This window comes from Prionailurus viverrinus, chromosome E1, assembly GCF_022837055.1.
Source record: "Prionailurus viverrinus isolate Anna chromosome E1, UM_Priviv_1.0, whole genome shotgun sequence".
Taxonomy (NCBI): Eukaryota; Metazoa; Chordata; class Mammalia; order Carnivora; family Felidae; genus Prionailurus; species Prionailurus viverrinus.
The window spans coordinates 14992143-15016991 of NC_062574.1; the positions used below are offsets into that span (position 1 = coordinate 14992143).

The following is a 24849-nucleotide window of genomic DNA, read 5'->3' on the forward strand; positions in this document are numbered from 1 at the left end:
TACCTAACTGATAGAGGCCTGTCTTTTTTTTCCTAGGTATGTGAATGGCTCCACTTACCAGCGCTGGCAGTTCACACTGCCCATGATGTCCACTCTCTATCGCCTGGCCAATCAGCTCCTGACAGACTTAGTAGATGACAACTATTTCTATCTGTTTGATTTGAAGGCCTTCTTTACCTCCAAGGCACTCAATATGGCCATTCCTGGAGGCCCCAAATTTGAACCTCTTGTTCGAGACATCAACCTCCAGTAAGTTGAAGAGAGTGGGGATTTTAGGCACTTTGGGTTGAATAAGATCTACTCTTGATCCTTGAGAAACGTTTGTAGTTTCCAAATTCCCCAGCTGGTCTACTCATCCTTGATTTTGTACCCTAGGGATGAAGACTGGAATGAATTCAATGATATTAACAAGATCATCATCCGGCAGCCTATCCGCACTGAATACAAGATTGCTTTCCCTTACCTGTACAACAATCTTCCACACCATGTCCACCTCACCTGGTGAGAGCAAGAATACATGTTGGGGAAAAGAGAAGGCTGGAGAGTCAGGAGAACTTGAGCTGATTGTTCTTCCATTTTAGGTACCATACTCCTAACGTTGTGTTCATCAAAACTGAGGATCCTGATCTGCCAGCTTTCTACTTTGATCCTTTAATCAACCCAATTTCTCATAGGCACTCTGTCAAGGTGAGAAGAGGGAACATTTGACCTTAGTTCTTGCAAGAGAAATTTCATGACTGTGGCTTAAGTGTTACTAGATGGAAATCAGCTAGAGGGAGACGTGTTTGTCATCTGCTTTAGTGTTCCCCTTGAGCTTGAAGCTAATTTGACACTTTGACACTTGGCTCAAACCAAGTTATTGGTGTTTAATTTGTGTTTCTGTGATTGGGGCTTTCTGTGTAGTCTGTTCTGGTCCGTTTGCATTATGGCTTTTTTTGGAATCCTTTTATTAAGATAGAGTTCACATATCATGTAACTCACCTATTTAAAGTGTACAATTCAGTGGTTTTTAGTGTATTCTGAGTAGTTCAGCCATCTGTACAGGCAATTTTAGGACATTTTCATCATCTCAGAAATTCCTGCACCATTAGTAGTCACTCTCTATTTCTGTTGAACCTCCCTTGCCTAGGCAACTACTAATCTTTCTGTAGATTTGCCTATTCTGGAGATTTCATATAAATGGAATCTTCCAGTATGTGATCTTTTGTGATTGACCTTTTATACTTGAAATAATGTTTTTGATGTTTACCTATGTTCCATAGTGTTCTTAACAGACCTCCTTCCCCCAGCTCAGGTTTTGGAGCTTGGGCAGGAGGTGATTGCATTGTGTAAGGTACTGGGGCTCCTTGGGAGGCCCTTGGTGATGAGCCATTTGGGGTGTGAGGAGTGATGCTTGCTTTCCTGATTGGCCCTGGCTTGTTCTCTGCTCCCTTGGCCCCCTTTGCCCTGGCTCTTTAGGGCTTTTCTTGTCTGGCAGCCTAGTTTCCATGGCAGATGTAGCCACTGTGCTTGGCCCCAGAGAGTTTTCTTCTCATCCCAATTCTCTTCCAAGTTCAGTGGGAGCTGAACCCTTGGGCATTCTCGTTTCAGAGCCAGGAACCGTTGCCTGATGATGATGAGGAGTTTGAGCTCCCAGAGTTTGTGGAGCCCTTCCTGAAGGACACACCCCTCTACACAGACAATACAGCCAATGGCATTGCCCTCCTCTGGGCCCCACGGCCCTTCAACCTACGCTCTGGTCGCACCCGCCGGGCCCTGGATATTCCCCTTGTCAAGAACTGGTAAGGTTTCTATCTGGGGGGATGGTAATGAATGTATTGGAGAGAACACTACAACTGGGTGGGATTGCAGCCTTTACCAGAGGGACTGGAAGGAGAGATGGGCTAACTCTTCTTGGCTTGTTTTCCCAGGTATCGAGAGCATTGTCCTGCTGGGCAGCCTGTGAAAGTGAGAGTCTCCTACCAGAAACTGCTTAAGTACTATGTGCTGAATGCCCTGAAGCACCGGCCCCCTAAAGCCCAAAAGAAGAGGTAAGGTGCCTGAGGGTCATTTCTCAGACTTCTTTTGTTCCAAACATAATCAGGAGCTAACTCTCACTCTCCTCTCCCTCTTATTCCCACCCCAGATACCTGTTCCGTTCCTTCAAAGCCACCAAATTCTTTCAGTCCACGAAGCTGGACTGGGTGGAGGTGGGGCTACAGGTTTGCCGCCAGGGCTACAACATGCTCAACCTTCTCATTCACCGTAAAAACCTCAACTATCTGCACCTGGATTACAACTTCAATCTTAAGCCTGTCAAGACCCTCACCACCAAGGTGTCTGCATTTCACCTTAAGGGTCTTCTGGGTTTGAGGGATGTTACTCGTTTTGCTCTGTCCTCTGGGGAAGGAGTACATCCAGTTTGGACCATTGCTAATTAATGTTTTTTGTATTTTGGTATCTTCTCCAGGAAAGAAAGAAATCTCGTTTTGGGAATGCTTTCCATCTGTGTCGAGAAGTTCTGCGTTTAACTAAGCTGGTGGTAGACAGTCATGTGCAGTATCGTTTGGGCAATGTGGATGCCTTCCAGGTGAGGCTAGGTATCCTTGATCCCTGCCCCGGGGGGGAAGCTGAGCGAAGCCTGATCTCATCATGGAACTGACTCTAGCTTAAAGCCTGATGGTGTAATTGTGTTGTAGCTGGCAGATGGGTTGCAGTATATCTTTGCCCATGTGGGGCAGCTGACGGGCATGTACCGCTACAAGTACAAGCTGATGCGGCAGATTCGCATGTGCAAGGACCTGAAACATCTCATCTATTACCGCTTCAACACGGTGGGACCCTGCCCTCGTGCACGCACTTTCTCCAATCCATTTTAATTTTTATGTCTAGTCAGGGCTTTTTCCAGGGACCTGTTTGGAGAGAGGCCTTAAGTATGTCCTTACTTGCCCTCACTGTGTGTACTTTAACACTTCCCCTAAAAGCCCACCTTTAAATAGGGAATTTCAGTTACTGGTTTGTACCTTAGAATTTCGCACCTATTCTATTTTAGATGTTGAAGTCCAGGAGTTTTGCCTCTTTTCCTTTTATTGTCTTTGATATGTTTCCCATGACCCTACCTGTACCCAGTTTTCAATTGCTCTCTAAAAGAATTGCTAACTTACTTTCTTGATTTCTGCTTGGGGCCACAGGGCCCTGTAGGGAAGGGCCCTGGCTGTGGCTTCTGGGCTGCAGGCTGGCGGGTCTGGCTGTTTTTCATGCGTGGCATCACCCCTTTGTTGGAGCGGTGGCTAGGCAACCTCCTGGCCCGACAGTTTGAAGGTGAGTGGTTTTCTCTGTGTCCAACATTTTTTTTTTTAATCCCTTCAAGGGTAGATCATATGTTCCCATCATCTCCCCTCCCCTTGTTTGAGACTGAGAATCCCTTTCTGCTGGATTGCCTCTAAGTCCCGCTCTTCAGTGATTCTGACTTGGCACTGTGTTTCTTGGGCTTCTCTCCGGGGCCTTGAGGCTATCTTGGATTTGGAGGATGGAAATTTCTCAGAAGCATTGTTGTGACTATCTGAGGTAGCTTGTCATTTTTGCATGTGCTGGGTGTGTGGACACTTTGTTTATACTTGTTGATTTCAGTGTACCCATGGTTAATGAGGGGACATGATGGTAGAGACTCACTGAGAGCAATCAATCTTGCCTTTAATCAATTCACTTCTAGGCCGACACTCTAAGGGGGTGGCAAAGACTGTAACAAAGCAGCGAGTGGAGTCACATTTTGACCTTGAGCTTCGGGCAGCTGTGATGCATGACATTCTGGACATGATGCCTGAGGGAATTAAACAGAACAAGGCGCGGACGATCCTGCAGCACCTCAGTGAAGCCTGGCGCTGCTGGAAGGCCAACATTCCCTGGAAGGTGGGTGTCACCCCAACTCTGAGAAGGCAGGAACATCATTTTCCTAGGGTTAGGGTTACCGCTCCCGGGGACACCTGGTGAGCTCAGTTGATTGAGCATCCGACTCTTGATTTCAGCTCCAGTCATGAACCAGGGTTGTGGGATGGAGCCCTGCATTGGGCTTCTCTCTCCCTCTTCCACTCTCCGTCTGTCTGTCTCTTTCTCTCTCTTAAAAGAAAAAAAAAACTTTGGGGGGGCGGTGCCTGGGTTGCTTAGTTGGTTGAGTGTCTGACATCAGCTTAGGTCATGATCTCACAGTCTGTGTGTTCAAGTCCTGCCTCAGGCTCTGTGCTGACAGCTCAGAGCCTGGAGCCTGCTTCAGTTTCTGTGTCTTCCCTTCTCTTTGCCACTCCCCCGCTCACACTCTTTCTGTCTCAGAAATAAATAAATGTTTAAAAAAAAAAAAAAAGATTATCATTCTCAGACTGCCTTTGGGAACTATGTGGCTCCTGTCACTTTCTCACTATGCCTTTTACACTTTCAGGTACCTGGGCTTCCAACACCCATAGAGAATATGATCCTTCGATATGTGAAGGCCAAGGCTGATTGGTGGACTAACACTGCCCACTACAACCGAGAACGGATCCGCCGTGGAGCCACTGTGGACAAGACTGTTTGCAAAAAGAACCTGGGCCGCCTCACTCGGCTCTACCTGAAGGCAGAACAAGAGCGGCAGCACAACTACCTGAAGGTTGGGCAGCTTAGGCTGGGCTGGGTGTGGAGAGTGGGCAGGAGAATAGACCGCAGAATTGGGACTATGCCTTGTCCTGTGGGGATTAGGCTACACTGGGGGGCTAATTATGTCTCCTTTGCAGGATGGGCCGTACATCACAGCAGAGGAGGCGGTGGCAGTGTATACCACCACTGTGCACTGGCTGGAGAGCCGGAGGTTCTCACCCATCCCGTTCCCCCCACTCTCCTACAAGCATGATACCAAGTTGCTCATCTTGGCCTTGGAGCGGCTCAAAGAAGCTTACAGGTAAAGAGTAGAGAGTGGATTCCTTTGGGAAGGTGAGAGCGGGAAGGACAGCATCATTGTCACAGTCCAAAGAAAGAAGGTTTAGCTTCCGTGGTTTCTGGTTTTGGTTTCCTTCTTGGTTTTTCCATTCATCTTTCCTGTTTCCTTATCAGTGTGAAGTCTCGGTTAAACCAGTCTCAGAGGGAGGAGCTAGGTCTGATCGAGCAAGCCTATGACAACCCCCATGAGGCATTGTCCCGCATCAAACGTCACCTCCTCACTCAGAGAGCCTTTAAAGAAGTGAGTAAGATGCTTCCCCCCCCGCCAACTTGTCTATTGCTATTCATTCATGGCACCAAGAGTAGTGGGTTGCTACCAAGAGTAGTAGTAAGTGATTGGTGGATCCGTGTAAGCCAGCTTCCCTGTTCTGCAGGTGGGCATTGAGTTCATGGATCTCTATAGCCACTTGGTGCCGGTTTATGATGTGGAGCCACTGGAGAAGATCACTGACGCCTACCTGGACCAGTACCTGTGGTATGAAGCTGACAAGCGCCGCCTTTTCCCACCGTGGATCAAGCCTGCTGACACAGAACCACCCCCTCTGCTTGTTTACAAGTGGTGCCAAGGTAAAGTTTTTCTGGGTTTGCCCTTGGGAATTGAGGTGAGTTGGGTTGATTTGAGGTGAATTGACTTCTACATTAAAGTTCTCATCCAGGCGGTGTAGCTGACTCTTGCTGCGTAGTGCCAAGGAAATAGTATTGACGTGAAACTGAGCAACACTGGCACTCCTATCAGTCCACACGTGTGAATGGAGGGCAGTGTGATGAGGTTATGGACTGTGGTAGCTACTATGGGATGGGAATTTCTAACCTGCTGGACACCTGTCTTGACTACTTCTCAGGCATCAATAATCTGCAGGATGTGTGGGAGACAAGTGAGGGTGAGTGCAATGTCATGCTGGAATCACGCTTTGAAAAGATGTATGAAAAGATCGACTTGACCCTGCTTAATAGGCTGCTGCGACTCATCGTAGACCACAACATAGCCGACTACATGACTGCCAAGAACAACGTGGTCATCAACTATAAGGTATGTCTTAGGGGCAGGGTAGCAAGGAATTGGGGAAGGGGTGTGTCTGGCTCCCTGAGTTAGGATTTGCTGAAGGGAGGACAAAAGAGGATAAGCCCCCAGAGAGGCTTTAGACATGGCCTTGGGTTAAGAATTGCCAAGAGTTTGTAAATCTTTTCTTTCTAGGACATGAACCATACAAATTCTTACGGGATCATCAGAGGCCTGCAGTTTGCCTCATTCATTGTGCAGTACTATGGCCTGGTGATGGATTTGCTTGTGTTGGGATTACATCGGGCCAGTGAGATGGCTGGGCCCCCTCAGATGCCAAATGACTTTCTCAGTTTCCAGGATATAGCCACCGAGGCTGCCCACCCCATCCGTCTCTTCTGCAGATACATTGATCGCATACATATTTTCTTCAGGTGAGCACCTTGCCTGGAGTCTTATCTTTGCAGGGCATCAAGACATATGCTCAGCCTCTGGACACAGCTTTTGTTCCTTAGTTGAGGAACTAAGGTTCCTGCTGCTGGATCGGGGCTCTAAAATGGAATGAAGTCCCATGAGTAGGATGGGGGTTGGAGGTGGGTTCTACAAAGCTGTAGGTCTCATGAGGTTCCAGTTTATTTGGGTCTCAGCCACACATCTCGCTGGTATAGGTTCACAGCAGATGAGGCTCGGGACCTGATCCAGCGTTACCTGACAGAGCATCCTGATCCCAACAATGAAAATATCGTTGGCTATAATAACAAGAAGTGCTGGCCCCGAGATGCCCGCATGCGCCTCATGAAGCATGATGTCAACTTGTGAGTTTAAGTTGGGGGCTGTGGAAGCTGGAAGGACATTGGTCTGAGGGACCCAGAAAACAGGGAATTTATGACTTTGTGTCCTGTGTGGGAGGAGTGTACTCCGTTAGGATATTGTCAGTCTGGCCTTCTGAGGGAAATTCCTTCAAGTTCCAGGAGACTAATGTGACCATATGTTCCCTGTGAGCAGGGGTCGGGCAGTGTTCTGGGACATCAAGAACCGTCTGCCACGATCAGTGACTACAGTTCAGTGGGAGAACAGCTTCGTATCTGTGTACAGTAAGGACAACCCCAACCTGCTGTTCAACATGTGTGGCTTTGAGTGCCGCATCCTGCCTAAATGCCGCACCAGCTATGAGGAGTTCACTCACAAGGATGGGGTCTGGAACCTACAGAATGAGGTACAGTCCGGAAAGGGGCTAGAAGTAGCATTTCCACCCCCATACCTTCGGGATACATAGGGTGAGGAACATCACACCTTTTCGTTATCAGTCATTTGAGCTTTGTTGGGTGGTAGGGCTTAGTGAGGGGTTGTGGTGTCAGATTTGGTCCTTGCTCCCATAACAGTATCAGAGACCAATTAACCTTGACCTTGTGGTTTAGGTTACTAAAGAGCGGACAGCTCAGTGTTTCCTGCGAGTGGATGATGAGTCAATGCAGCGTTTCCACAACCGCGTGCGTCAGATTCTGATGGCCTCTGGCTCCACCACCTTCACCAAGGTATATAAGTCAGTCAGCCCCAACCTCCTTCACGTCCTCTATCCATCTCCTGTCCTTTTGAACTCTTCCCTTGGTTTGCTCTCCTTTTTTCCCAGCTTGGCTCAGTGTACCAGTTTCTATGCTTTATGATATAGAACCTTAGAGTGTCAAATCAACTCAGTTCCTTTCTGAGAATACCCTGTAGGGATTGTCCGTGTGATGACTGAGTTAAGGTAAGAGTAGAAGTGGGATTCTTTAATTGGGACAAAACTTGACGTTTTTTACATCTTCCCAGGGGGCTTATTGTCTATTCATATAGCTCATTTTTTAACCAGTAACAGTGTGTATGTTAAAAAGGAAGTATAACTAGTATTCATTTTCCCCTTTAGTTGCTTCCAGACACCCACCTGAAGGCAGCTGGAGTTAAGAAAAAATAATCTGGAAATTTGTTAACAGTGCATACCTAAGCTTCTGCGAGGTTTAAAATGTCACCTTGTTCTTCCTGCTGTCTTTCCATGGTGTCGTAAAGGTGCACATAATGTCTTGGCTGATGCTCTCAAGAACATCAATAATGCCAAAAAGAGAAATTCAGGTTCTTACTAGGCTGTGCTCCAAACAGTGCTTTTAAGGATACATTTCTGTATCTTAGCTTTTATGTTTTATATAAGTAATCTCTATACCCAGCTTGGGGCTCAGACTGTTCACCTTGAGATCAAGAATCGCATGCTCTTCTGGCTAGGTCAACCATGAGCCCCTTAGTATTTCTTAAAATTTCTTACACATTTTGAGTACAGTACAAGGGGAGAGTTTACCTTTTCAGGTCTCTCTAAGGGTCAGGTAACAAGAATTCCGTAACTCATTCATTCCATTGGTGTTTATTGATAACTACTGCGTTCAAGGCTCTGTGCACACTGCATGTACCTTTGAGCTCACCTACCTAGTTGGAGAGACAAGATCCATAGACAAGAGAACTATACTAGGATGTAGTGTTTATAAAGCTATGGTGTTATTTGGGAATCTGTGAGAACACTCAAGTTAATGACTAGCCCAGTCTGGGAGAGGGAGAGGAGAGTCTTCCTGGAAGAAGTAATGTGTGATGAGGTAGATGAGGGAGGGCCTTCCTTCAGCCTTAGGTATGGAGAGGTAACTAGCATGAAATGTGTGGAGCTGTGCAAATTCAGGGTTTACTGGAGTATAGTTATGGAGTAGGGACTGTTAGGAGATGGGGGCGAGACAGATCACCAAGAGCCAGATCATGGAGGGGATTGCATGGCTTGTTAAGAATCCTGTGAGGGTTTTTTTTTTTTTTAATGTTTATTTATTTATTTTGAAAGAGAGCACTTGCACCCGTGTGAGCGGGAGAGGGGCTGAGAGAAAGGGGGAGAGAGAATCTCAAGTGGTTCTGTGCTGTCAGCACAGAGCCTGATGTGGGGCTCGATCTCATGAACTGTGAGATCATGACTTGAGCCAAAATCAAGAGTCAGATGCTTAACCAACTGAGCCTTCCAGGTGTCTAAAGAATCCTACGAGGTTCTTAAGCATGGGAATGATTTTCCCAGCTTTCTGTGTTAGGTCCTTCACTCTTGTAGCTGTGGAGAAGATGGGTTTAGAGAAATTGGGTGGGAGATCAAGTTTGGGGATTTCTGCTGAAGTCCTGATGATAGAGATGAGAGCAGTGAGGAGACAGGAGTAGATCTGAGTAGTTAGCAGGTGAAATCAGCAGCCTCATTTTGGTGGGATGCCAGAGGGAAAGGAAAATAACACTCAGTTTTGGGCATGGATATTGGCACTGCCAACTGGAAGAGTACAGGAAGAAGAGCAGGTTTAGGAGGGAAGATAAATGGATTTCGTTCAGGATGTAAAAAGTTTGAGGTTCCTAGGAATATCCAGATGGAGCTGTTTGGCAGGCACTTCTTATATCCTCTGTTTTCAATTCCAAAATGAGTGTGTGTGTATGTGTGTATATGTATATGTATGTATATATACAAATGTGTACACACACACACGTGCGTGTTTTTTCCACCCTAGTGATGCCTAGTAAATTGATAATCTCTTAGATTTGCTGTAAAATACTTTGAGCTTGAAGCTTCAGAGAGAGACATGAAGTGAGAAAATGAGAGCAGTCAGGGGTAACTTCGAGGCTCCTGTAGGATGTCCAAGTGGAGATATTTTGCAGTCTGAAGCTTGGAGAAGATATCTGGGTTGAAGATGTAGGTTTAGGAGTCTGGTGGTTTACGAGGTGGTTTAAAACTCAAGAGCGAGCAAGATTTCACAGGGTAAGGATTGAGAAGAGCAGAGGGACAGGTTTGGAACCATAGGATACACTGAGCAACAGCATGGCCAGACTGGGAGAGTGCTGGGTCATGGGAGCCAAGGATGTCAGGAATTGGGGCGGGCATTTAACAGTGTCAGTTGCCTAAGAGTCTTTCAGTTAGATAAGGCCTGAAAAGTATCCATTGGATTTGGCAGTCAGGACGTCATTGGTGACCTTAGCAAGAGCTGTTTCAGAAATAGTGGGGCTAGAAGCCAGATTACAGTGGGTGAGGCTTTATGGGAAGTGAGGGAGTGGAGACAGCAAGGACTGTCAAATTGCCAGAGCTAGAAAAAGAGGAAGGGCATGAGATGCCACCTAGAGGGAGATATAGGTCAAGGCAGTATTTTTAAATGGTATTGAGTGAAGAATGTTCTAATTAGGAAGGAGCCAGGAGCAGTTCAGGGTGCAGTAGACCAGTGTAGTAAGTGATGGAGCAGCGTTCCCCAGAGTTGAGTGGGGGCAGAGTAAAGGGGAAGCAGAGGGAACCCTCCTCTAAACCTAAAAGAAAAGAGGTCTGGATATATGTGAATGTAAGGTTGAGTGGGAAGTTATAACAAATACTGAATTTTTCAGCTTTGACAGCTGTGAGTGTGAGTTCTTCTCAGAAGCACTCAGCTACTCAGTGACAGGATGGGCAAAGTGGATATATTCTATTGGTAGTTCAGGTTTTGGGGTTTTGCTGTAGACTGTTGTGGAGTGGTAAGGGATTGAATGCAGGAGAATCAAGAGTGCTGGCCCCTATTGGGATCCTGGATTATTGGGGGTAGCGGGGAGTGAGTAGGAAGAGACTAGAAGAGGCCAGTGGTCTTGAGTTGTAGGGATCAAGGGAGTAGATGTGTGAGAGGTGAGAGCCTGAGTAATGTCAGAGATTAGGGAGGCGATTTACTATAGTGGTTAGAAGTCAGATTGGAGTTCAGATCATAGCTCTGTCACATAACTAGTTGAGATCTTGGATAAGTCACCCACTTTGGGCCTCAGTTCTCTCTATAGAATGGGGATACCAATGATGGGGTGCCTGGCTGGCTCAGTAGAACATGGAACTCTTGATCTCGGGGTTGTGAGTTTGAGTCCAATGTTGGGTGTAGAGATTACGTAAGTAAATACACTTTTTAAAAAAAATGGGAGGCAAACCATAAGAGACTCTAAAAAACAGAACAAACTGAGAATTTTGGAGGGGTGTTGGGTGGGGAGATGTGCTAAATGGGGGTGGGCACTGGGTGTTCTGTGTAAGTGACGAATCACTAAATTGTCCTGAAACCATTATTATACTATATGTTAACTTGGGTTTAAATAACATTTCAAAAAAGTAAATTAAACCAAGAATACTGGGGCACCTGGGTGGCTCAGTCAGTTAAGCATCCGACTTCAGCTCAGGCCATGATCTCACAGTTTGTGGGTTTGAGCCCCGCATCAGGCTCTGTGCTGATAGTTTAGAGCCTGGACCCTGCTTTGGATTCTGTGTCTCCTTCTATCTCTGCTCCTCCCCGCCTTGTGCTCTGTCTCTCAAAAATAAATGTAAAAGAAAAAAAAAACGAGGAATACTGATGTATTACCTAGCTCTGAGGGCTTATTGTGAGAATGAAATAGCAAATGTAGTAAGTTAAATTATTCAGTAAATTGTTCAGTAAATGTTTGCTCTTATCAAGTAGAGGGATCTGGGTTTTGATCAGGTAGTAGAATATTGGAATTTGTTTCCTGAGGTGTGTTAAGGTAAAATAGTTCTTGTAACACTTCCAAGGTTGATAATAGAAGGGAAGTGTCCATTAGGGTGAGAGGTGGCTGGACCTTGTGGCCCTGTTCTTGTCCTCTAAAATTGGACTCTTGCAGTCATTGCCACCACTGCCACTTTAGGTGCTCTCACCATCCTTGCTTTCGGGTGTGTGCAGCACACTAGCCCAAGCGTGCAGGCAGGGACCCTTCTCTTCGGTCCCAGTGGGAGCTAGAAAATAAGGCTGGAACGTTTAAGCAGGGCTTTCATAAGGGCCAGGCATAACTGGGAAAACAGAGATGGGCATAGATAGTCTGACTTACAAGGTGCAGCCTACTTAGCTTCAGGTTCCGAAGAGCCTTACTGCTGCCTTCCTGCCTCTTTCACTACCTTCCCAACGTGGCAGTCCCTGCTTCCCTCACCAAGGTGTCCCTTTCACCATGTCCGGATGACTTGAAGTCTAAAGCCTGAGGCAAAGGCCTCAAGAGAACATCTTTGCTTGGCAGGAGATGTATTTCTCTGTTCTTTTTTTTTTTGAGTTTCGTTTTGACTTCTATTTTACATTATTTATTTTGAGACTTAATTTTTTAAAACAATTCAAAAAAGGGCACCTGGGTGGCTCAGTCAGTAAAGTGTCTGACTTCGACTCGGGTCATGATCTCACGATTCATTAGTTTGAGCCCCATGTTGGGCTCTGTGCTGACAGCTCAGAGCCTGGAGCCTGCTTCAGAATCTATGTCTCCCTCTCTCCATGCCTCTGTCTCTCTCAAAAATAAATAAATATTGGGGCGCCTGGATGGTGCAGTCGGTTAAGCGTCCGACTTCAGCCGGGTCACGATCTTGCGGTCCGTGAGTTCGAGCCCCGCGTCGGGCTCTGGGCTGATGGCTCAGAGCCTGGAGCCTGTTTACGATTCTGTGTCTCCCTCTCTTTCTGCCCCTCCCCCGTTCATGCTCTGTCTCTCTCTGTCCCAAAAATAAATAAACGTTGAAAAAAAATAAATTAATTAAAAAAAAATAATAAATGTTAAATTAAAAAAAAATTTTTAAAAACTAAATTTAGTTTTATAGTGAAATTGAGAGGGAGGGACAGACTTCTCATGAACTCCCCGTCCCCGTACATGCAAGCCTCCCCTATTAACATCACGCACCAGAGTGGTACATTTTTTACCAAGAATAAACCTACACTAACGCATCATGATCATCCAAAAGCCATAGTATACTTTCGGGTTCCATCTTGGTGGTATATATTCTGTGGGTTTGGATAAATGTATAATGATATAATTGATTATTAAAACATACAGAGTGTTTTTGCTACCGTAAAAATACTAACAAGACCTAGAAAGTATCTAGAATCCTGTTGTCCTAACATCAGTTTTTATTTTTCCACATTCGTTTTGGGTCATGAGGTGCGTTGAGCAAGTTGGTAGAAGTTGAATTTGTTTCTTTTATGAAGACTTAAAGGCATAATGAGTGTAAAGTTCTTAACCTTGGTACCTAGCACATGTAGTCACTGATGCATTTTCTTTCCTGCCTCCCTGAATCCCCAGCAACTCTGGCTATTCTTTTTTTTTTTTTTAAGGCTTTTTTGTTTGTTTGTTTTTTATGTTTTATTTACTGATTTTGAGAGAGAAAGAGAGCAGGGGTTGGGGGGTGGAGAGGGAATTCCAAGCTCCAAGTGTGGAGCGTGACATGGAGCTCCAGCTCACAAACTGTGAGATTATTACCTGAGCTGAAATCAAGAGTTGGATGCTTAACCGACTGAGCCGCCCAGGGACCTGCTATTGTAAAGGAATGTAGAATACTCCTGTTATTCGTAAAGGACTGTGGTACTTCTTGGGAATTCAGACTTACTCCCCTCCAGGAATAAAGCACTGGTAACTGCAGAATACAACTGGTGTGTTTTGTGATAAAAACCATGCAGCTGGCAGTTCCTAGAGCCAATTATAGTCGAAGAGCTTACTGAGCCTCACAGTTGTCCTACTCAAGTCTGTTTGACTTTACTCCCAGATCCAGCCCATTCTGGCCCATGGCCTTCCTTTCTGTTCGTCTGTTTTCTTCATTGGTTCATCTTGAGTACAAGCTAGATGCTCAGTGTAGCTTTTGTGATTTGGTTCACGCTGTTACCTAACTCTAGAAAGCCCCCCCCCTTTTTTTTTTTTAACGTTTATTTATTTTTGAGACAGAGAGAGACAGAGCGTGAATGGGGGAGGGTCAGAGAGAGAGGGAGACACAGAATCGGAAGCAGGCTCCAGGCTCCGAGCTGTCAGCACAGAGCCCAACACGGGGCTCGAACCCACGGACCGTGAGATCGTGACCTGAGCCGAAGTCGGACGCTCAACCGACTGAGCCACCAAGGCGCCCCTAGAAAGTCCCTTTTATCTTGCCTATCTGAAGACGGCTATTTGCTCAAGACTAATTTCCATGGTTACTCCAGCCAGTGTGATCTTGCACTTCAGTAATTGTCCAGAAAACATAGTCCTTACCTTAAAATCTTGATTATATCATTTGGTATTTTGTAGTTTGCCTTTTTTTTTTTTTAATCTTAAAGAACCAGCTTTGGTTTCATTGATTTTTCTCTGTTCTGTTTGTTTTCAAAATGCTCTTATAGTATTTTTCCTTTTGTTTACAGTTGGGTGTAATTTGCTTTAAAGTTTTCTGGTTTAAGGTAAAAAGTTAGATCAATTTGGGATCTTTTTAAATATAAGCATTCACTGCTATAAATTTCCCTCTTCGTATTACTTCAAGCTGCATCCCTCAAATTTTGATTAAGTTGGGTTATTTTCATTCAGTTAAAAATATTTTCTAATTTCCCTTGAGAGTTTTTATTTTACCCATATGTTATTTAGAAGCATGCTGTTTAGGGGTGCCTGGGTGGCTCAGTTAGTTAAGTGTCTGTCTTGAGCTCAGGTCATGATCTTGTGGTTTGTGGTTTTGAACCCCGTGTGGGGCTCTGTGCTGACAGCTCAGAGCCTGGAGCTTCCTTCAGATTCTGTCTCCCTCTCCCTCTGCCCTTCCCCCTGCTTGTGCTCTGTCTCTCTCTCAAAAATAAACAAACATTAAAAATTAAAAAAAAAAAAAATAGAAGTATGCTGTTTAATTTTAAAATATTTGAGGGTTTTCCAGATATTTTTGTTATTAGTTGCTAGTAATTGTTATAGTCAGAAAACATACTTTTTATGATCTTCGTTTTTCCAGATGTCTTAATACTTGTTTTATGGTTGTGAACTTGAAAAGAATCTGTATTCTGCTTTTGGGTAGAGTGTTTTATAAATGTTAGTTAGGTCCAGTAAGTTGAATGATTGTGTTGTTCAAGTCTTTGTATATTTGTAATGACTTTTTTGTCTACTGTCAATTACTGAGAGAAGAGTCTTGGAAATCTCCAACTATAATTGCGGATTTATTTATTTCCTCTTTCAGGTCCATTTTTTTGTGGTTGGGGTTTTTTTGTTTTGTTTGTGGAAGGGGTTATTCAGAGACACAGTTAACTTTATTAGAGACATCCAAACTTTTAGCATAAAGCCACGTGACATTTTTCAAGAAAATTATATATTTTTTGAGCATGAAGAATTTCTGAAGTTCAGAAATCTGGAATTCTTAAAATACTTAGAACAAAATTACTCACATAGGTTGTAATTGTATAAAAAGGCAAATGATCAGGACGTTTTGTTGAACATAATTGAAAGTTGGGCAAAATGTATTGGCTTGCAGATGGAAAACCAACAAGGAATTCATCTAAGATATTAGGCTTAGGGGAGAGGGGAGCCATTGCATTGATATCAGAATGCAAACTGACAAACCTTTTGTCCAAGGAACATTGAACCTGCATACAAATGATGACCAGGGGAGTGTGCCAGATGGAGTGTTGTCATGTACCTAAAGAGACAGCTGAACTTAGAATTGGGCCTTACGGTGGAAACACATAGATACTTCCGTACATACAAGCAACTCTGTTGATACCCTGAAAGGAATATGTAGTGTTCATGATTATTTTTGAGTTTTCTGCTTCAACATCCACCTGTTTTTACTTTATATAAACAGTTTAGAAGCTCTGTAATTAGGTATGAAATGTATTTAGGGTTAACATATATACATATACATATATTTTTTTAACACTCTTCAAACATTTTGGTGGGGGTGGGGGGAAGAGGGGGAGAGAGAGAATCCCAAGCTGTCTCCACACTGTCAGCGCAGAGCCCAATGTTGGGCTCAAACCCACAAACCATGAGATGATGACCTGAGCCAAAACCAAGAGTTGGATGCTTAACTGACGGAGCCATCCAGGTGCCCCAAGAATTATTATATCTTCTTAATTGACTTTCTTATCATTATGAAATGTTCTTCTTAATTCATGGTAATATTTTCTGTCCTAAAGTCTACTTTGTCTGATAGTAGTGCTACTCAGACTTTGTGTTTGCATGGGTGTCTTTTTTCATCTTTAAGCTTTTTTTATTTAAAAAAAAAATACATGTTTTTTACATTTATTCATTTTTGAGAGAGAGCACGAGCGGGGGAAGGGCAGAGAGAGAGGGATACACAGAATCTGAAGCACGCTCCAGGCTCCAACCTGTCAGCACAGAGCCTGATGTGGGGCTCGAACTCACAAACGTGAGATCGTGACCCGAGCCGCAGTCGGATGCCCAACTGACTGAGCCACCCAGGGGCCCCAGATTTTATTTTTCTTCAGTAATCTCTACACCCAACGTAGGGCTTGAACTCCTAACCCTAAGGTCAAGAGTGGCATGCTTCATGCTCCACCAGCTGAGCCAGCCAGGCACCCTGAGTGGGCTTGTTTATTTCACTCTTTGCTTAGTAACTACATTTTTTTTTTTTTTAAGATTTATTTTTAAGGAATCTCTACACCCAACATGAAGCTCAAACTTACAACCCCGAGACCAAGGGTTGCATGCTCTAATGACTGAGCCAACCAGGCGCCCCTACACTTTTTCTTTTTCTTTTTTTTTTTTAATTGGTTGCTCTGTACATCACTGACTTACCATGGTCTACTGTCACCATTAGTCTTCTGCTAAGATCACTTTACGTATAGCGTAAGAACCACACATTACACTTCCATTTTCCCCTTCATTCTTTGTAGTATTTTTGTCATATGTTTTAACTTTACCTGTATTATAAATACATTACTTTGTTGCTAATTTTGTTCTAAACAGACTTTATTTTTTTACAGAAACTACAAAATGAGCAAAAATATCTTTTACATTTTACTCACATACTTTTTCTGGTATTCTCTGTTACTTGATGTAGATCCAGATTTCCATCTGGTGTTGTTTTCATGGTGCTTAAAGAATTTCCTTTAACATTTCTTATAGTAATGATCTATTGGCAGTGAATGCATTCTGCTTTTGTCTGTCTGGGAAAGTGTTTATTTTGTCTAATTTCTGTTAATGTAAATCATTGTTTTCTTTTGCAGTTTTCCATCGGTGTATTTTTTTTATTTCAGATGTTATGATTTTCATCTCTGTAAAGTTCCATCGAGGTGTTTAGTATCTTCTCTCCTTATTATGTTCATATTTTCCTTTATATACTCCAGTGTAATTATAAGATTTTTTAAATGCTGTTTTATAGTCCTTGGTTACTAATTTTATCACCTGTGTTATTGCTAGGTCTATTTCTATTGATTGATTTTTCTTCTGGTTATGGTTAATTCATTCTTTTTGCATGAATGATCATTTTTATTACATGCTAGAAATTTTGAATTTTACATTATTTATAGGTTTTGTTATGTTTTGTTAAAGAGTATTGAGTTGTGTTCTGGTGTGCAGTTCAGTAACTTGTGGGTTAGTTTGGTCCTTTGAAGGCTTGCTTTTAAGTGTAGTTATGGCAACTCTATAGCACCCTTTGTTCTGGGACTAATGAACCTCTGCTGCTGGGTTGATAACCTTCTGGGGACTCTACCCAATTCCCATGTATTACAGGTTCTCTCTAGTTGGCTGGTGGGAACACAAACTGCTGCCAACCTTATATGACCTGTGGGACTTGCTCAGCTTTCTGATCTCGGGTGTTCTTGGAGTTTTACTCCATACACATTGGTACTCATCCAAAATCATGGGGAATCCCTTCATGGATCTCCAGAAATCTCTTTTGGAGACCTTGCTTCTCTCCAGTACCTCTGCCCCACAAATTGTAGCTGCCTTGGCCTCCTGAATTCTAATCTTGATCTCTTCAATTGAGCGAGACTATTGGGCCCTGTTTCTGTTACTCCTCTATGTGTATGCTGCAGCTTAGAAACTCGGCAGTAAGTTGTGGGGGACAGTCGTGGAGTTGACTTCATTTGTTTCCTTCTCCTCAAGGGTCATGGCCCTTAGGCCTATGTTGCCTATTTGTCAGTTGTCTGAAGATACTGTTTTATATCTTTTGTTCAGTTTTCTAGTTGTTTAAAGTAGAGGCAATTTCTGTGGCCCCATTAGTTTTTATTCCCTCTATTAATTTTTAGTAGTTTTTCTCATCCCTTTTTCTCCCCCACCCACCCCAGGATTACTTACTATATTTGCTCTTAAGTGTTTATATTGCCTTAGTTGATTTTTTTATTGAGATGAAATTCACATTGTAAAAAAAAAAAAGTACAGTTCCGGGACACCTGGTGGCTCAGTCGGTTAAGCGTCCGACTCTTGACTTCGGCTCAGGTCAGGATCTCAAAGTTCATGAGTTTGAGTCCCACGTTGGGCTTTGTGCTCACAGCACGAAGTCTGCTTCAGATCCTCTGCCTCCCTCTTCGCTTTGTGGCCCTCTCTTGCTCACACACCCTCTCTCTCAAAAATAGATAAACGTTAAACATTTTTTTTAATAAAAATTAAAATAATGAAATGTACAGTTCTTTGGTTTTCGGTATATTCATAAAATTGTGCACCTGTCCCCACTGTCTAATTCTAGAATATTTTCATTACCCCAGAAAGAAACCCTGTATTCATTAGCAGTCATTCGCTCCCCATTGCTCCCCACCATTCAGCTCCTGGCAAGCATGAGTGTACTTTCTGTCTATATGGATTTGCCTGTTCTGGATATTTTTCATACAAATGGAATTGTACAATATGTGACCTTTTTTGGTCTGGTTTCTTTCACCTAACATGTTTTCAAGATTCATCTACATTGTGGCATGTATTAATACTTGAAGAATCCTTTTCACAGGTGAATAATATTCTGTTATATGGATATACCATATTTTGTTTATCTTTGTCAGTTGGTGGACATTTGAGTTTTTTCTACTTTTTGGCTGTTATGAATAATGTTTTCATGAACACTTGGTACAGATTTTTGTGCAGATGAATGTTTTCATTTCTCTTGGTTATATACTTAAGAATAGAATTACTGGATCACACAGTAATTCTGTTTAACCTTTTAAGCTACCAGGTTGTTATTCAAAGTGATTGCACCAGTACACGTTCCCACCCGCAATAGTAGAGGAGTGTTCCATTTTCTTCACATTCTTGCTAACAGTTGTCACTGTTCTGTAGCCATTCCTGTGGGCGTTAAACAGATTCTCACAGTGGTTTTGACTTATGTATACTTCCCTAATGACACTGAGCTCAAGTCTTCCTTGAGAACTAGGAAGAGTGTAATCAACTAGGCCAAGTAGTCCCCACCACTTGTCCCCTCCCATGGCTCACCTATAATTTACCTTTTCCCCACTATTTTCAGATTGTGAATAAGTGGAACACCGCTCTTATTGGCCTTATGACATATTTTCGGGAAGCTGTAGTGAACACCCAGGAGCTCCTGGACTTGCTAGTGAAGTGTGAGAACAAGATCCAGACACGTATCAAGATTGGCCTCAATTCCAAGATGCCGAGTCGTTTCCCTCCTGTTGTGTTCTATACCCCTAAGGAGTTGGGTGGACTTGGCATGCTCTCAATGGGCCATGTACTCATCCCCCAGTCTGACCTCAGGTAGGACTTGCTTGAAAACCTTCTAGATCCTGAGGGAAGGGGATGTTTCTTTACTTTTAGGTTTTATTTTTTCTCTAATCTTGGTTGTGCCCCCAAACAGGTGGTCCAAGCAGACAGATGTAGGTATCACACACTTTCGTTCAGGAATGAGCCATGAAGAAGACCAGCTGATTCCCAACTTGTACCGCTACATACAACCATGGGAGAGCGAGTTCATTGATTCTCAGAGGGTCTGGGCTGAGTATGCACTGAAGAGACAAGAGGCCATTGCTCAGAACAGGTACACATCCAGGAAGGCATAGCAGTCCTGTCAGGGGTGTGCAGCCTTGCATGGAGGTCAGGAACAGAGCGTGCTGTATTTTAATGGAGACCAGGGAAGTAGGTTCTACATCTGACCCATCGGTCCTTGGCCAGGGAGGAATGCTAAATAAACTTCGTGTGAGCACATATTTGACTTCAGTGTTTTTTTGACAGACGACTGACCTTAGAAGATCTAGAGGATTCATGGGATCGTGGCATTCCTCGAATCAACACCCTTTTCCAGAAGGACCGGCACACGTTGGCGTATGATAAAGGCTGGCGTGTTCGAACTGACTTTAAGCAGTACCAGGTACATGGAGGGGATAGTACAGAGATTTCCCCTGCATTAGAGGAACCCACGGCTATGCCAGGAATCTGGCTGGGGCAGTAGGCTCCCAGAAGCTTGATGGTGCTTGCTTTGCCATCTAGGTCTTGAAGCAGAACCCTTTCTGGTGGACACACCAGCGGCATGATGGGAAGCTCTGGAACCTGAACAACTACCGTACAGACATGATCCAGGCCCTGGGTGGTGTGGAAGGCATTCTGGAACACACACTCTTCAAGGGCACTTACTTCCCTACCTGGGAGGGGCTTTTCTGGTGAGGATTCTCTTCTCCCCTTACGGTAACCTGTCATAACCCTCTGAGCTCATCCCTATTGTGCCTTTGTGTTCTGTGGCGTTTACCAGAGACCAGTGCTCTGGGAGATGGCAGGGTATCACTTTACCTGGTCTCTTTTTCCCAGGGAGAAGGCCAGTGGTTTTGAGGAGTCTATGAAGTGGAAGAAGCTAACCAATGCTCAGCGATCGGGATTGAACCAGATTCCCAATCGTAGATTCACCCTCTGGTGGTCCCCAACCATCAACCGAGCCAATGTGAGTGTGATCGCTAGACCTGGAAGACAGGAAGCTAAAAACAAGAGTTTCTGTTTCCTTCATTGTGTCCTGAAAAGAAGTGTCTTGATGTCTGGGTTCACTTTCACTCTCTTTTTCCCGTCAGGTATATGTAGGCTTTCAGGTGCAGCTGGACCTGACAGGTATCTTTATGCATGGCAAGATCCCCACACTGAAGATCTCTCTCATCCAGATCTTCCGAGCTCACTTATGGCAGAAGATCCACGAGAGCATTGTGATGGACTTGTGTCAGGTGGGCCAGAAGTGAGGGGAGAGGGTACTATGAGAAGTCAGGTCAGCTCGGGCTCAGTCAGTTAAACATTTGACTCTTGGTCTTGGCCCAGGTCTTGAGTCACGGTTGTGAGTTCAAACTCCACCTTGGGCTCTGTGCTGGGTATGGAGCCTACTTAAAGAGAAAAGAAAAAAAAAGGAAAACTGTATTTGGGGTGCCTGGATGGCTCAGTCAGTTAAGGACTCTTGATCTCAGGTCATGATTTCAGAGTCATGAATGCAAGCCCTACATTGCGCTCCATGCTGGATATGACGCCTGCTTTAAAAAAAAAAGAAAGGAAGGAAAAGAAACGAAAAAGCTCACTCTTGGTATGGGAAGTCCACCCTGGAAGCACCAAGGAGGAGACCTGCATTGTGGTGCCAGGTGCCACATAATCTGGACTCCTACAAGTCTCGTTCTAAGTGGGCTCCCATAAGCAGTCATAACCTTTCTACCTTTGCCTTCAGGTATTTGATCAGGAACTGGATGCACTAGAAATTGAGACAGTACAAAAGGAGACAATTCACCCCCGAAAGTCCTATAAGATGAATTCTTCCTGTGCAGATATTCTGCTTTTTGCCTCCTATAAGTGGAATGTCTCCCGGCCCTCATTGCTGGCAGACTCCAAGTAAGTGCATTATAACACAGCCCTTGGCATCCAAGAAGCTTGTTTACTGTTCTACCTGTGCTACTTTGGAAACTTTCCTTTCCTTTTTGAGAGTTAGATGTAGCGATTGAGAGTTCATGTAGTTGTTGGACATTGGTTGTGTCAGTGGCTTCCTAACGCCTGGATTCCTAACCTCTTTCCACCCTCAGGGATGTGATGGACAGTACCACCACTCAGAAGTATTGGATTGATATCCAGTTGCGCTGGGGGGACTATGACTCCCATGACATTGAACGCTATGCCCGGGCCAAGTTCCTGGACTACACCACAGACAACATGAGTATCTATCCTTCACCCACTGGTGTGCTCATTGCCATTGACCTGGCCTATAACCTGCATAGGTAAGTTGGTGTTCAGAAGCATGCATGTAATGTCAGCCCCATACTTTATTTTTAAATTTTATTTATTTAAGTAAACTCTGTGGCCAGTCTGGAGCTCAAACTCAACAATTCTGAGATCAAGAGTCACATGTTCTACTGACTGCACCAGCCAGGCACCCCAGTCGGCCCCATACTTTAATGTACACGTTTTTTTAGTTTGCCTGTGTGGCCCTTTCCTCTTCTGGGTCATCGACCTTTTCTTCTTGCCTCTGTGTACATGGGCAGACACTTGTCAGCCTGGTCTTCACTCTTCTTGCCTCTTCTATTCTCATAGTGCCTATGGAAACTGGTTCCCAGGCAGCAAGCCTCTCATACAGCAGGCCATGGCCAAGATCATGAAGGCAAACCCTGCCTTGTATGTGTTACGTGAACGGATCCGCAAGGGGCTGCAGCTCTATTCATCTGAGCCCACTGAGCCCTATCTGTCCTCTCAGAACTATGGTGAGCTCTTCTCCAACCAAATTATCTGGTTTGTGGATGACACTAATGTCTACAGAGTGACTATTCACAAGGTGAGAATTAGAAACAACCTAGGGGTGTGGGACTGTATATGCCTGTGAGAGGGTGATGAGGCAAATGTGTGCATATGGGAAGGTAGGGTGGATGTGTCTAGGCCGCACTAACTGATGATATCATTCTTTAGACCTTTGAAGGGAATTTGACAACCAAACCTATCAATGGGGCCATCTTCATCTTCAATCCACGCACAGGGCAGCTGTTCCTCAAGATAATCCACACATCTGTGTGGGCTGGACAGAAGCGTCTGGGGCAGGTGAGCTGGTTAAAGGGTAGAGAGGCTGTGGAACCTTGCTGCCCCTTTTTCTTTGGGGAGCAGGGAGCCAGGGCACATCCTCTTGTTTCTCTCTGTGAGAGATTATGTCTCATTTGAACCTTTGCTCCAAATTACTTAACTTGGGGAGTACTCTACAGGGGGCCCAGCAGTATGTGAGGTCCTTCATTACCTACCAGTTGGTCTCTGTGTTTCTTGCATCTCCCATCTCTAACCTACCTTGAACGAGACTACCAAGAATCATCTTTCTAAAGGGAACCAAGTATGCTTAAGACCTCATTTTTGCCAAATCTCTACCTCTATCTATCTAACTCTTTTTTTGCTGAATTAACTATTTTCTGGCTTCCTAGACACTTGATAATTTGGCTGAGCTACCACCTGTCCACCCATGGTTTCTCTTCCTTTAAAACCTGCTTCCTGGGGCACCTGGGTGGCTCAGTTGGTTGAGCGTCCGACTTCGGCTCAGGTCATGATCTCGCGGTCTGTGAGTTCAAGCCCCGCGTCGGGCTCTGTGCTGACAGCTCAGAGCCTGGAGCCTGTTTCCGATTCTGTGTCTCCCTCTCTCTCTGCCCCTCCCCTACTCATGCTCTGTCTCTCTCTGTCTCAAAAATAAATAAAACATTAAAAAAAAATTTTTTTTAAATGAAAATAAAAAAATAAATAAAACCTACTTCCTCCTAGTATCCCCAAACTCTGACATCCATTTCTGCTTCTGTGGCTTTGCTCATGTATCTTTCTTTCTAGAATGATCTCTCCTCTTTACTCTGTTAATCAAGTCTTCCTTATCCCTTAAGACCTGTTTCTTTGTATAGCTTTTTATCAGTTTTAGCCTTAATTTATTTTGTCCCAGACACTTGGTATTATATAATCAAATACCGGCTTGTGGTATATCTTGTGTGAGTTTTGTCTGGCCAGCTAGGTTGAAAAACCCTTTTGGGCAAAGCCATCTGACACTTCTTTTGTACCTCCAAAGTACCTAACATTCAGTAGTGGTGTGCAACAGAAAGATAGGTTGATTATCTCAAGACCTAGGCTGTTTTGTTCTAGTTGACCTGTGGTGATAGACACTCAATTTCCATTTCCTCCCCTCTTCCTTTTTAGCTGGCTAAGTGGAAGACGGCTGAGGAGGTGGCTGCCCTGATCCGATCTCTGCCTGTGGAGGAGCAGCCCAAGCAGATCATTGTCACTAGGAAGGGCATGCTGGACCCATTGGAGGTGAGAGGTGGATGAGGTAGAAGAAAGGAGGGCTGAGACGTATAGGCTATTTCTAATCTTGGACTTGATCTTGTCTTAGGTGCACTTGCTGGACTTCCCCAATATTGTGATCAAAGGATCGGAGCTCCAGCTCCCTTTCCAGGCTTGTCTCAAGGTGGAAAAGTTTGGGGACCTCATCCTTAAAGCCACTGAACCCCAGATGGTTCTTTTTAATCTCTATGATGACTGGCTCAAGACTATCTCATCTTATACGGTATGAAACTACCTAACAAAGAAGGTCACTCTAAGAGGAGTGGGTTTGGGGTCATAAGACAATTCTGTGCCTTCCTTAAGTTTTTTCCAGGTCCCCTATGGGGCCATTTTCACATCTTCAGCCTGTGGATGAGACAGCAATTCTATGCTCTGCATAAAAAGTTGACTGGGAGAGCGGTGGAGGCTCTACCTTAGAGTTTGAAATCAATTTCTGGGTTCCCTGAAAGAACAGAATCGAGGAAACGGGGAGGACCTCAGTGTCTGACCCCCCCCCCCCCCCCCCCCGCCCTTTGTTGCCATACCTCTTCTCAGGCTTTCTCCCGCCTCATCTTGATTCTGCGTGCCCTGCACGTGAACAATGACCGGGCGAAGGTGATCCTGAAGCCAGACAAGACGACCATTACAGAGCCACACCATATCTGGCCCACTCTGACTGACGAGGAGTGGATCAAGGTGGAAGTGCAGCTCAAAGATCTGATCTTGGCCGACTACGGCAAGAAAAACAAGTGAGCGCTGGTGGTTGGGAGACATCCTAAAAGGGTGAAATGAATGGTTTGGTATGTGGTTTCTGGGTTTTTTGAAACATTTAAGGCTCAGAAATTTCTCAAGGAATTGTCCTGGAGATGCCTACAGAAAAAAGATGGTGTCTTCAGATAATGTAGAAAATGTCAGTGTTTCAGGGTTTTCGTCTGATTCTTGGGCAT

General features: G+C 44.4%; 1 protein-coding gene across 2 annotated transcripts in view; it reads left to right on the forward strand.

Moving 5' to 3' along the window:
* The window catches only part of PRPF8 (pre-mRNA processing factor 8), a 43788-nt gene that overhangs the window by 14595 nt on the left and 4344 nt on the right, over window positions 1-24849 (forward strand). For both annotated transcript variants that reach the window (XM_047832182.1, XM_047832181.1), the window contains 32 exons: window positions 37-249; window positions 376-501; window positions 582-687; window positions 1591-1781; window positions 1911-2030; window positions 2126-2315; window positions 2450-2569; window positions 2679-2813; window positions 3171-3300; window positions 3692-3888; window positions 4412-4618; window positions 4743-4906; window positions 5059-5185; window positions 5319-5511; window positions 5787-5974; window positions 6140-6378; window positions 6613-6759; window positions 6950-7160; window positions 7363-7479; window positions 19131-19378; window positions 19479-19658; window positions 19853-19988; window positions 20108-20277; window positions 20423-20552; window positions 20677-20823; window positions 21309-21469; window positions 21658-21849; window positions 22163-22400; window positions 22532-22660; window positions 23780-23893; window positions 23973-24146; window positions 24458-24651. In XM_047832182.1, coding sequence (XP_047688138.1) covers window positions 37-249; window positions 376-501; window positions 582-687; window positions 1591-1781; window positions 1911-2030; window positions 2126-2315; window positions 2450-2569; window positions 2679-2813; window positions 3171-3300; window positions 3692-3888; window positions 4412-4618; window positions 4743-4906; window positions 5059-5185; window positions 5319-5511; window positions 5787-5974; window positions 6140-6378; window positions 6613-6759; window positions 6950-7160; window positions 7363-7479; window positions 19131-19378; window positions 19479-19658; window positions 19853-19988; window positions 20108-20277; window positions 20423-20552; window positions 20677-20823; window positions 21309-21469; window positions 21658-21849; window positions 22163-22400; window positions 22532-22660; window positions 23780-23893; window positions 23973-24146; window positions 24458-24651 — 5334 coding nt within the window. The remainder of the gene's footprint in view (window positions 1-36; window positions 250-375; window positions 502-581; window positions 688-1590; window positions 1782-1910; window positions 2031-2125; window positions 2316-2449; window positions 2570-2678; window positions 2814-3170; window positions 3301-3691; window positions 3889-4411; window positions 4619-4742; window positions 4907-5058; window positions 5186-5318; window positions 5512-5786; window positions 5975-6139; window positions 6379-6612; window positions 6760-6949; window positions 7161-7362; window positions 7480-19130; window positions 19379-19478; window positions 19659-19852; window positions 19989-20107; window positions 20278-20422; window positions 20553-20676; window positions 20824-21308; window positions 21470-21657; window positions 21850-22162; window positions 22401-22531; window positions 22661-23779; window positions 23894-23972; window positions 24147-24457; window positions 24652-24849) is intronic.